Consider the following 13,616-nt stretch of genomic DNA (forward strand, 5'->3'; position numbering starts at 1 on the left):
AGCTAAACCCTGAACCCTGATAATCTAAGCACATTGTCAGAACACAACATCTCATAGCACAGAGGAATCATGAATAGTCGGCTTAGAGAGTCCCCGCCTACACTCATTTTACAATGACCATCACTGAGTCCTAGGATCTAAAACAGCAATAAAATTTAGTAAAATTGTAAAGTATGGGGGTTAAAAATCTTTAGCAAATAAAACACTTTTTAAAGTAAACCGCATTTACCTATGTATTGCCATACTCTTAGAGCTATAATGTTTTTATTCTCCAATCAAGAGAGGATCTTTAGGGCTTGTTTAGGTAACAGTCAGATTGGTACTTTTATAGGGAACTGACTTTTTGATCGCTTTTTATTACAAATTTTCGGGAGGTGGAAAGCACTAACATTGAAATTTTAAATTATTTTTTTATTTTTTATACCCTTCACAATATGGGTATTGTAATGTAATATTTGCTTGGCAAAGGTCGCTTTGATTGACAATGCCAATTTTGTTGGTAGGTCTGGGGGTTATTTTATTCTAACATAAAATACAATTATACACTCACCGACCACTTTATTAGGTACACCTGTCCAACTGCTCGTTAACACTTAATTTCTAATCAGCCAATCACATGGCGGCAACTCAGTGCATTTAGGCATGTAGACATGGTCAAGACAATTTCCTGCAGTTCAAGCCGAGCATCAGTATGGGGAAGAAAGGTGATTTGAGTGCCTTTGAACGTGGCATTTTTGTTGGTGCCAGAAGGGCTGGTCTGAGTATTTCAGAAACTGCTGATCTACTGGGATTTTCACACACAACCATCTCTAGGGTTTACAGAGAATGGTCCGAAAAAGAAAAAACATCCAGTGAGCGGCAGTTCTGTGGGCGGAAATGCCTTGTTGATGCCAGAGGTCAGAGGAGAATGGGTAGACTGGTTCGTGCTGATAGAAAGGCAACAGTGACTCAAATCGCCACCCGTTACAACCAAGGTAGGCAGAAGAGCATCTCTGAACGCACAGTACGTCGAACTTTGAGGCAGATGGGCTTCAGCAGCAGAAGACCACACCGGGTGCCACTCCTTTCAGCTAAGAACAGGAAACTGAGGCTACAATTTGCACAAGCTCATCGACAGTAGAAGATTGGAAAAACGTTGCCTGGTCTGATGAGTCTCAATTTCTGCTGCGACATTTGGATGGTAGGGTCAGAATTTGGCATCAACAACATGAAAGCATAGATCCATCCTGCCTTGTATCAACGGTTCAGGCTGGTGGTGGTGGTGTCATGGTGTGGGGAATATTTTCTTGGCACTCTTTGGGCCCCTTGGTACCAATTGAGCATCATTGCAACGCCACAGCCTACCTGAGTATTGTTGCTGACCATGTCCATCCCTTTATGACCACAATGTACCCAACATCTGATGGCTACTTTCAGCAGGATAATGCGCCATGTCATAAAGCTGGAATCATCTCAGACTGGTTTCTTGAACATGACAATGAGGTCACTGTACTCAAATGGCCTCCACAGTCACCAGATCTCAATCCAATAGAGCATCTTTGGGATGTGGTGGAACAGGAGATTCACATCATGGATGTGCAGCCTACAAATCTGCAGCAACTGTGTGATGCCATCATGTCAATATGGACAAAAATCTTCCAGCACCTTGTTGAATCTTTGCCACGAAGAATTGAGGCAGTTCTGAAGGCAAAAGAGGGACCAACCCGTTACTAGCATGGTGTACCTAATAAAGTGGCCGGTGAGTGTATATAGGGAAATGTGTTATTTTTATGGTGTTTTTTATTTTATTTTTTTTTTTCAACTATATTTAAAAATTTCTAACTGGCTCACTAGGGGACTTACACTGGGGATACCTTGCCTTTGATTACCTGATGGTAGATGCTTACAACTCCCCTCCCCATCAGCAGTAAACTTTTTTTTGCATCTTTTAGTAATAAAGCTATTTAAAATATGTAAAAGAGCCTGAGGCACTCTGCTGAGCGCGTCTTTCCCTCTACAATTCTCCCGCTAAGTGCGATCATATAATTCTCTCTACAATCTGCTATAATCGTGCATAGCGATTCATTCCATAAAGGGGAAATTTTTGGCTGGAGATAAGGTTTCTATTGTACCTATTGTACCATATGTAAAACCTACAGCATCTAATTCTATTCCTGAGGCCACTTCGTGCCATCCTGGTCAGATAATTAAGAACTTGCCTATAAGTGAACTAACATGCACAAAAATCAAATGTTCAGATCCAGATAAGTATTTGTGTGAATCTAAAGATGTTTGTTCCAAATTAAGTCAAAGAATATATCTTGGTTGGATGTTGCAATGGGTAACTGATATAGTTTCCAAAATTCCTAGACAAGATTTGAGTCAGATAGATGTACAAAGTAAAAGACTTACCCACAAGAAAGCGACTTGTGTAGTCTCAAACTACATTTTGTTATACTTACAGTGAACAGCATAATGTTAAGCGCTTACTTGAGAAATATTTACTGTTACTTTATTGGGACAGCGATTTGGCGACAGTATTGACAGACAATATTTTTTTCATCTCCTACACTAGAACAGCTTTTGTCTTTTTCGGTCTAATTCTTCAAAACAGATAACTGGCTGAGCATAAAAATATTTTATAAATGTGGACACAATGGGGCTCATTTACCAAGGGTCGTGCTGCTCACTTTCGTCGACTGTGCTACTTTTTCAAGGCTTTTACAAAGTTTGCACAGGTATTTAAAAAGTGTCTGTGCTGGGATTTTGTCGCACACAATCCCTTTTTGGTCTAAGCATGGGAGTGAACTTTCAAATTGTGTCGCAAGCCCAAGCACTTACATGCACCACTAAAAAGATGGGGAATTGTGTCGGACCTGAGCGGGGAAGCGACACATGCAGGATATCAGGGGCACAATCTTAGTGAATCGCGGCACAGTGCATTATTATTTCGGTGAACACCAGCGGGGATGTAAGTAAATGTGCTCCAGTGTATGTAAAACTTTCTGCTAATGCCCAACAATCGTATGATATTAAAAAAATGAACTAATTGCAACAGCACATACGTTGTGTACCTTATTACCTGTATTAAGTGTAACATTCAATATATGGGTTGTACTACCTGTGCACTAAATGTTTGGATAAGACGCCACCTCTCGGATGGCAAGAAAAAACAAGTGGTAAATACACCAATGTGTCAGAATTGCTCTGAATAGGTTCAGATTTCAGGCTTCTATACTTGAAGACAGCGCACAGAGCTGCCTGTGATTGACAGCTCCTTCTCAAGATCTTTCCTTGGAAAAGCTTGGTGTGTGTTTGAGCTCGATTTGTGTGCAGCTGTGTCTTGAGTGACGGATGACTGAACCAGTCAGTGCTGAAAGCTGTGACCATTGCTCCCCTTATATTCTGCCCAGTTCCTTCATACGGTGCTAGTTATTCAGTCTTCTTCGCTATCTAGTGCTATTTTTTGTTTGCTATTCTATGTATTTGTCCTCTGCTATGCTTACTGACCATTATATTGGTATACAATTCTTTATCTTTGCCGCCAACTTGGCTTTGACATTGTTCTGTCCGACTCTGCTTGTCTATCTGTATCTGTTGTTTGTCCATCAGTGTGATGTATATCTCGGTGTTATCCCGCTTTCCCTGCCCCAGGTTTGCTTGGTTCTGGCTTGACACTTTTCTGTAGACTAGTATTCTCAGTATTCCTGTTACCTGTCCACTCCACCATCCAGAAGCTGCTAGACTAAGTCTTCCCTGTACCTTGTAGGGTCAGTCAGGGACCGTTAGGTTCCTGATATCAGGTTGGCCCCTGTCAGGGCGGTATATCTGGTGCAGGGATGTTGCAGGGTTAGTTTGCCGCTGCTTACCCAGTCTGACAGCTAGCGCCAAGTCTGGTTGTGGTTGCACTGTTGCTGGACGTGTTCATTACACAATGGTTTTCAGAAACTTTCAAAATGCTGGTGATTTAGTTCAGATTTACTGGTTACAGTGATAGAAAGGGTTAGCAAACCGGTTTGTGGAGGAGACCACAGAAGAAAGTGATTGAATAGAGAAACCTTCTGGATCTTCTCTTTGTACTCAAGAGTTCCAAACGTATTAAATAAAAGGCAAAATGTAATTATCAGGTTTAGCATTTCCCTTCTTTCAAGTAAAATTTATGAATTTTATCCCAGTTTTTCCACATTAACCTAATTTTGTGTGTTTTTAATGTGCTATTATGTAGACTAATTTGGCCACCTGCAACTTTTTAATCCCTTAAGGACACAGGGTTTTTTCATTCATTTTTCACTCTTCAAAAATCCATAACTTTTTCATTTTTCCGTGTACAGAGATGTGTGAGGGCTTATTTTATGGGTAACAAATTTTACTTGCATCTACTTTATTGTTTGGAACTATTTACATGTTGAAATCATTTTTTAACTTACTACTCTTCCCAATGAGAAAATACAGCTGGCAGCTACACCTGATATTAAGGAATTGACTGACTTACCTGGTAACCAGGAGTTGCTATCCAGTGATACCACAACTTCTGAACAGAAAATAAATTTGGACACTGTCTCAAATACTAATCATACACGAGATACATCAATGGATGTAGATGATGAATCAGATTTTATAGTGATCAATGACAGTGCACCAGGATCTTTAATATGTAATGCGGATAAAAATTGTGATGTGTCTGGTCACACTACGTGAATGATTATTATTTTAGTCAATAATAATATGCCTTCCATTGAATAAATATTCTGAATTATCTTTTCTTAGAACTTCACCAGTTATCTATTGTTCTATGAAAAAATTTAAGAACTAAATAATATCAGTAAGATCTGCCATCCTGCCCAATCTGAAGGCCCCCAACCGGACCACCTCTGGTGATGCTGTCTGGTCAGTGTTGGCAGTGTCGGACTATGTACAGGTGCACCCTTCAACAAAAGGATTGTTCACACCAGATGGCAATTTATGCTCCAGGATTGTTATTTTATAGAGAAAAACAAATATTTTCTGAAACAGATAATGGAGATAACTGAAAAAAGTAGATTAGTATTTAGCATGAATTTAGTATAGACAGCTCTATTATCACCTTGTATTATTGTGTTAAGGGACAACGCCAGCTTCGCACAAATTTACAATTGTTCCTCAGCTTTTATAAGAATAATAATAATCTTTATTTATATAGTGCCATCATATTCTGTAGCACTTTATAAATCATAGGGGACATATACAAATAAAATAAAACATTATAGCGTACAAACAGTCATATGGAACAATAGGAATGAGGTAGGTGAAGGGAAAAATTATACTATTCTATAATAAATGGATCTCCAATTGTCTAATACAATGGCGGATTAAGTGTCCCATGGGCCCAGGGATGTTTACACGACTAGGGCCCCCTAGCGTCCAAACAAACCTGTGCCCGAATGTTAGGACGTAAGTGCTACTTTATATCCTCTTTATTCTTTATATCTTCTATATCCTTAATCTTGTACTGTTCAAAAAAGTTATTTAATGATGAACTACAATCATTCTTTTATAACCCATCTGTTTAGGAAAGCCAATCACATTCCCTAACGGCATGAAACCCTCCACCCCGACTCCTGTCCAGACCAGATCTCCAAGACAGTGTAGGAGATGTGGTTGCTGCCCCTGACTGTCCCGGCCTCTGTGCTCTGCTGCTGAACTACCCCTCACACTGTAACCTAATTTTACCCCCCCCCAAAAAAAAAAAAAACTGAGAAAAGTTATTGACTGGAGAACAAGCCCTAGGGTAGGAAGTGCAGTCGCTACTCTAATAAAGTGTCCAGCAGCAGCCATACCTCATTAATGAAATGTCCACAGCAGCTGATCCCCCTTTACTGAAATGTCGACCTTCAGCAGAGCTCCCCTTTACTGAAATGTCCGCAGCAGAGTTCCCCTTTACTGAAATGTCCAATAGCAGGGCCCCCCTTTACTGAAATGTCCAAAGCACATTCTCCCTTTAATGAAATTTCCACAGCACATGCCCCCTTTACTGAAATTTCCACTCCAGATGCCTCCTAATAGTAAAATGTCCACCCCAGATGCCCCTTATTAATGAAATGTCCACTCTTTCATTTACATAAACCCCTCCAGCCACTTAAAAAATAAAAAACATATTCACCTTCTGGCTTCTTCTACCCGACCCCCAGCTCCGTTTTCTGGCCCGGGCACATCACTATGACGTGGTGGTGTCACGGCCACATGACCTCATACTGTAAGATGCAAGACAAAGAAGACGGAGACAAAGTTTCCCGTAGCTGTAAATATTATACAAATGATTTGGAGATGATCAGCTTCACTTTGGATTGTGTATACACAAATTATATTTTTGTGTCTGCATTTCTAGCACTGAATACAGGGGTTCTAGAAGGAAATCAACCACATGGATTCAGTGGTTTTGACCCAAACCCCTGTGACTTACACAATGCCCCCTGAGGCACAATCTGTTCTTCATTTGACAGTTAATGGCTTATTTTTCATAAATAAAGGACTTATTAAAAATGTGAAAATGAACCTCAGGGGCTCCTGTGTATAGAAGCCCTTTCTGGCTCTATCAGATGCCACGACTCTCTAGCAGGGGAAGGGAGGGAGGAGGGGGTATAAGCACTGAAAGAAAGAGTGAATAATTAGCAGCCGACGGCACGGAACCTGCTTCAGGGAGCACACTCCAGTGTGTAAGTATAGTTGAGTTAAAACCACTATATCCACATTGGCCTGTTATTATCTCATGATGAGCTAATCTTTGGGTGGTTGTAAGAGTAATTGTTTTGTTGTGTAGAGGATTTACAAAAATACAACTGCTGTTAACCAGCAACCAATAACTTTTATTGAAGGCGCTTAAACTGTAAAATCCATCACCATAATGTAACTAAGGGGATACCACCCACACAATATCTATCTATCACCACCACCAGCACTAAAGGGTGGACTTGATGGTCTTTTTCCAGCCTTATATACTATGAGACCACCGTGACAAAATTATACCACCATATATCATTATACCAAATTATACCATCACATTTGACCAGTGCCGAGTTGGGCCAGCCTTCAGTTGCCAAAGAATTGTCTCTTTTGCTGGATGATAAACCTTACTTTGTTTAAGACTGTTGAATCGTAAAGGTCGATCGGGTGGTAGGTGGATCAATAGGATGTGAGGATAGCCCTTTTAAGGGCTAATCCTCATGTCCCCGCACTTTTTTGGTAACTTTTATTAAACTAGTATGCACATTTTGTTATGCAGCTACTGGGGCGTGGAGTAGCCGCATCTGAGGTTACACGAGGCGGCTACCCCACCACCCGGTAGCCTCTTTTCTCCTCCTACTCACTATCTTCGGCGTGCCGCTCCTCGTAGCTGCGCGCCCTTATCCGACAATCCTGCCATCTGCACATGCAAAGAACAGCAGGCCCGTGTCTGTGCAGCTCCGGCTTCAGAGCAGTAACCGCGCAGGCGCGGGCCTGCTGTTCTGCGCATGCGCAGACGGCAGGATCAACGGACAAAGATAATGAGTAGGAGGAGAAAAGAGGCTACCGGGGAGTGGAATAGCCGCCTCGTGTAATCTCAGTTGCGGCTACTCCACGCCCCAGTAGCCACATAACAAAATTTGCATACTAGTTTAATAAAAGTTACCAAAAAAGTGCGGGGATGTGAGGATTAGCCCTTAAAAGGGCTATCCTCACATCCTATTGATCCACCTACCACCCGATCGACCTTTACGATTCAACAGTTTTAAATAAAGTAAGGTTTATCATCCAGCAAAAGAGACAATTCTTTGGCAACTGAAGGCTGGCCCAACTCGGCACTGGTCAAATCCTTAAAAGGGTTATCCTCACGTCCTATTGATCCACCTACCACCCGATCTACCTTTATCGGTAGATTTGTGGTGGTAGGTTCCCTTTAAAAGAGTAAAAAAAATGGTCTAAAGTCTTGATCAAGGCATGTTAACATGTATGACACCGGAATTTTGGCGCAAGTTGGTTGAGTTAATTTAAGGAACTCAAGTGGCCATCTTTTTGCTGACCATAGCAGAAAGACTTTAAGGCTGGCAACAAAGCCAATGAGTAGGCTTAAAAAACTTAGCGATCAGTGAGCTGAACTCATTATTTAAATGCATATTGCCATTACAGCAAATTAATGTTATTGTTTGTATGACAAAAAGCTGTAAAATTTTCCAATATACTTTCTGTATCAATTACTCACTGTTTTCTAGATGTCTGCTTGCTGTCCTTCAGTAGGAAGCTTCCATGTTTACTTCAAGTGGACAGAAATCTGACCATGGTCACACAGGTGACGCGGCTCGTGTATCATACAGCTCTGATTACTCTCTATGATATAACGAGCTGTACACCTGTGTGACCATGGACTAATATTTTGTTTCATGACAACTTAACCCCTACGGGATGCGGGCCCATTTTTCATATCTGCCCTCTGTCACTATAAGTGGTTATAGCTTTGGAACGATCAAAGATATCCAGGGGATGTTGAGATTGTTTTCTCGCGACACATTGTACTTCAAATTAGTTTAAAAATTTGGATGATATCTTTTGTGTTTAGTTATGAAAAAAAACTAAATTTGGAAAAAATTTGGAAAAATTCTTTATTTTCAAAGTTCTAAATTCTCTACTTTTGATGCAGATAGTCATAGAACCCAAATAAATTCATAACTTACATTTCCCAAATATCTGCTTTATGTTGGCATGTTTTTTTAAGATTCCACATATTTTACCAGAATGTTATGAGGCCCAGAATTTGGGTGCCATTTTTCAAATTTTGGGGAAAATCACCAAAACTAATATTAAGATGGACCTGCTCAACTTCTAATTGATTGTGAGAGGCCTAAATAATAGCTAGACTCGTAAATTACCCCATTATGGAAACTACACCCATCAACGTATGAAAAAACACGTTTAAGAAGATTGTTAACCCTTTATGTGTTTTATAGGGGTTAAAAAATGGAGGTGTGGTCTACAAAATGTAAATGGTCTACAAAATGTAATATTTTTTGACAATACACTCATTTTGGGTGGAAAATTAATTTGTAATGGATTAACTGAAAAAACGATCCCCAAAGTTTGATACCCAATTTCCCCCGAGTACACTGATATCCTATATGTGGTGGTAACCTGCTGTATGGGTGCAAGGCCGGGCATAGAAGGGAAGGAGGCACCATGCAGATCATGCAGATCAGATTTGCTATGTCACATTGTACAGGCTATAATTTTTTTAGTTTTTTTATTGTGCTTATTTTTTGCCACATGAGATTCACTTTTCTGGTAAATAATTTTGGGGCATCTACAGCTAATTGGTGAGATTTTATTAACTCTTTGTTGGTAGAGGAAATGAAAATCATCAATTTTTCGCAACCTTTTTTGTGTTTTTTTTGGGTCGTTTACCATACCATAAAAATAGTATATTATTTTTATTCTATGCGTCTCCACGATTACGGAAAGACCTCATTTATATAGTTTTTTCCCCCATTTTTACTGACTAAAAAGTAATTTGGCGAAAATGTTAATTTTAGCATCACCGATTTTCATATGCAGAACTTTTTTATTTTTCGTCTTACAAATCTGGTTAAGGACTTATTTTTTGCAAGAAGGATTGTTCTTTTTAGTGGCGTTTTTGAGGTTGTTTTTTACGAGGTTCATTTTGCAGGTCCAATAACGATTCTGCAAATTGGGTTGAACCGAATTTCAACAAATTCGGCCATCTATAAACATAACATGTAACCAAATATTATGCATCACTGTTTTGGACATACATACCTTCCAACTTTCTGGACAGAGGAACACCGCACAATGCATCACAAAAGAAAGTTACTGCTTAAGCCATGCCCATTGCTCCGCCCCTAATCTCACCACTTGCATAGTATAAAATCCACCTTAATGCTCCCACATTATGACTACCTCCGTATGGACCCATAACTATATTTCCCCCTAATGTAACTCATTAACAAATAATAACCCCATTTAATTTTATTCTCCTTCCTGCGGCCTCCTATTTTTAATACCCCTTCTATTTAATACCCCAATTACTTTTGGTACCCTGCTTAGTAAGCCCTCTTATTCATTTCCTACTACTTAGAATTCTCTAGCTTTCTGTACTCTTACCACCCTACTCACATTGTGACCCACTTCTCCTCCTGTTGCTCTATTTAAAACAAAAACATTTGTTACTTACCTCTCCCCTCTTGCTTCCTCCTCTGCCATTGTCCTCCCCATAGCGGCCGGAGTGGCATGATGATCATACAGAAAGCTGACAGCGTCCGCTGGGCATAGATATGGTTGATGTCCTGGGACATAGCTCCTGCTGTCACGGATAGAGCCTGAAATCCCGGACAGTTGGGAGGTATGTATGCATATTGTATGTCACTATTGTCAATTACAATCCATTGTATCACAATTATATGCATCTATATTACAATATCTGCCTATTGGGATGTATATTGATTTAGTTTGTTCTGTTCTTTCTTTTTTGGTTCTCTCCACTTCACTTACGCTACATAAGCAAAAGTATAATCATTACAAGAACTGTAACTAATTAACAGACCTAGGGACATTGACAAAAATGTGGAGGTTTCACAAATATTGGGACAGATCCATGAAAAGCAGAAAAAACATGAAGGTAGAGAATTTCTTGCTGTTAGGCTTAGTGTTCTGTGTATCGTGCTCAGCAGAAGGTAAGGTTGGGAGATATTCAGCAATATTTCTGGAGGAATTGTTGAAATAGGAACTAAAAATCTAAAATGTAGATTTGGTATTATTTTGTGGGCGAAACACACGTTGTGGAGTCCGGTGGTGGTCACATAACCTTAATATGGGTAAGACACTTGTCTATATACTTTATATCCACAGGCATTTATTGGTTACTTTTAATTTAAGATGGTAGGATCTATATGAGATCCGAACTATTGTTATAAGAATATCTTATCTGTGGATATACTTGGTATATAATGTATGGGATTTAGCCTGACTGGACTGTATAACTTGGTTTCTTCTTGATTAACAGACACAATTGATGCAATATTTTTTAATATATGAAATTATGTCAGATGTATGTAACATTATCACTAGGAGTAGTTCTCTTGTTTAAGGAGGGGGGTAATTATCTAGTCCCGTTATGTAGTGTAATGAAGATGTGGTATTTGACAATATTTCTGTAGGAATTATTTTAGTGTTCCTATTTTACAAATGTATCTATCTAAAATGTAGATTTGGTATTATTATTGTATAAGAAGAAACTAAGATACAAGTTGAAATTACAGCTCACAACCCATGATCTCCAAGAAGTAGACTGCTTGTTGAATGTGCACAGGAGAAGTTGCCTGTAGAGATGAGCGAGCACTAAAATGTTCGGGTACTCGTTATTCGAGACGAAATTTTCCCGATGCTCGAGTGCTCGTCTCGAATAACGAGCCCCATTGAAGTCAATGGGAGACTCGAGCATTTTTCAAGGGGACCAAGGCTCTGCACAGGGAAGCTTGGCCAAACACCTGGGAACCTCAGAAAAGGATGGAAACACCACGGAAATGGACAGGAAACAGCAGGGGCAGCATGCATGGATGCCTCTGAGGCTGCTTAATCGCACCATTATGCCAAAATTATGGGCAACAGCATGGCCATGACAGAGTGACAGAATGAAGCTAGATAGCATGTAAAACATCCAATAATTGACCCTGACACTATAGGGGACGGCATGCAGAGGCAGCGGCAGGCTAGAGAGTGGCATGGCGACATACCCTAAATGGACTCAGGCTTCAAACCCATGGGTGGCAGAGAGGAACCAAAGGAGGTGAGCAAGAAGCGCTCAAATAATATCGGTACATGATAAAAGTTTGCCAGTATATTTTGTGGATTACACAGCAGGGTGGCGACAAAGTTAACATGGAAGCCATGAAAACAACCCAAAATTCTGCCTGACACAGCTCGTTTGATAAGGGGACCATGTATGGAGGCAGTGAACTAGTAGTAGATTAAAGGTGCTGCAGTTAAAACTATGTTAGTTGGATCTTGGCATGGAGCTGGCGCTCCGCTGCCAGGCGAGCTTTCGCCAATCCAAGCCCCTGTCTCTAGGCTACTCCCCAAACAGCACTTCTAAGAACCTTTTGTATAAGATCAAGTGTAGTAGCGTTCTTATAAGTTTGGGATATGGCGGGTGAGGGGAATGTAAACAGATGCGCAAGAAGCGCATGATGCGCATGGAGCTGGTGCTCCGCTGCCAGGTGAGCTTTCGCCAATCCAAGCCCCTGTCTCTAGGCTACTCCCCAAACAGCACTTCTAAGAACCTTTTGTATAAGATCAAGTGTAGTAGCGTTCTTATAAGTTTGGGATATGGCGGGTGAGGGGAATGTAAACAGATGCGCAAGAAGCGCATGATGCGCATGGAGCTGGTGCTCCGCTGCCAAGTGAGCTTTCGCCAATCCAAGCCCCTGTCTCTAGGCTACTCCCCAAACAGCACTTCTAAGAACCTTTTGTATAAGATCAAGTGTAGTAGCGTTCTTATAAGTTTGGGATATGGCTGGTGCTCCGCTGCCAGGTGAGCTTTCGCCAATCCAAGCCCCTGTCTCTAGGCTACTCCCCAAACAGCACTTCTAAGAACCTTTTGTATAAGATCAAGTGTAGTAGCGTTCTTATAAGTTTGGGATATGGCGGGTGAGGGGAATGTAAACAGATGCGCAAGAAGCGCTGAAATAATATCGGTAAATGATAAAAGTTTGCCAGTATATTTTGTGGATTACACAGCAGGGTGGCGACAAAGTTAACAAGTTTGATGTGGAATGCCCTGTAATAGCTCTTGGGCGGTGTGCCTTTTATCGCCTAGGCTCAGCAGTTTCAGCACCGCCTGCTGTCGCTTAGCGACGGCACTGCTGCTGTGCCTAGAGCTACCGACTGATGGCGCCATGCCCACGGATGGTAGTTCGGAGGAGGAGGTGGAGGAGGGGTGGGAGGAGGAGGAGGCATAGTAGGCCTGAAACACCTGGACCGAGGTAGGCCCCGCAATCCTCGGCGTCGGCAGTATATGACCAGCCGCAGGGTCAGACTCGGTCCCAGCCTCCACCAAGTTAACCCAATGTGCCGTCAGCGATATATAGTGGCCCTGCCCGGCAGCACTCGTCCACGTGTCCGTGGTCAGGTGGACCTTGTCAGAAACAGCGTTGGTCAGGGCACGGATGATGTTGTCTGACACGTGCTGGTGCAGGGCTGGGACGGCACATTGGGAAAAGTATTGGCGGCTGGGGACCAAATACCGAGGGGCGGCCGCCGCCATGAGGTTGCGAAAGGCCTCGGTCTCTACTAGCCTATAGGGCAGCATCTCCAGGCTGAGCAATCTGGAGATGTGGACATTAAGGGCTTGGGCGTGCGGGTGGGTTGCACTATATTTGCGTTTCCGCTCCAGCGTCTGGGGTATGGAGAGCTGAACGCTGGTGGATGCTGTGGAGGATCGTGGAGCAGGGGGCTGACTATCAGCTGACACAGGGGAAGGAGCAGTGGTGTGCACGGCCGGAGGTGAACGGGCTTGTTGCCACTGAGTGGGGTGTTTAGCATTCATATGCCTGCGCATACTGGTGGTAGTTAAGCTATTAGTGGTGGAACCCCTGCTGATCCTGGTTTGGCAAATGTTG

The 13,616-nt window shown here is 41.7% G+C and overlaps 1 protein-coding gene across 1 annotated transcript in view; it reads left to right on the forward strand.

Annotated features, from left to right (window-relative positions):
• Positions 1-10,570: 10,570 nt before the first annotated feature.
• LOC140105138 (coagulation factor XIII B chain-like) overlaps positions 10,571-13,616 on the forward strand; it is a 32,083-nt gene continuing 29,037 nt past the window's right edge. The window contains exon 1 of the mRNA XM_072129068.1: positions 10,571-10,673. Within this exon, the coding sequence (XP_071985169.1) occupies positions 10,595-10,673 (79 nt within the window). The 5' untranslated portion in view covers positions 10,571-10,594. The remainder of the gene's footprint in view (positions 10,674-13,616) is intronic.

This window comes from Engystomops pustulosus, chromosome 10, assembly GCF_040894005.1.
Source record: "Engystomops pustulosus chromosome 10, aEngPut4.maternal, whole genome shotgun sequence".
Taxonomy (NCBI): Eukaryota; Metazoa; Chordata; class Amphibia; order Anura; family Leptodactylidae; genus Engystomops; species Engystomops pustulosus.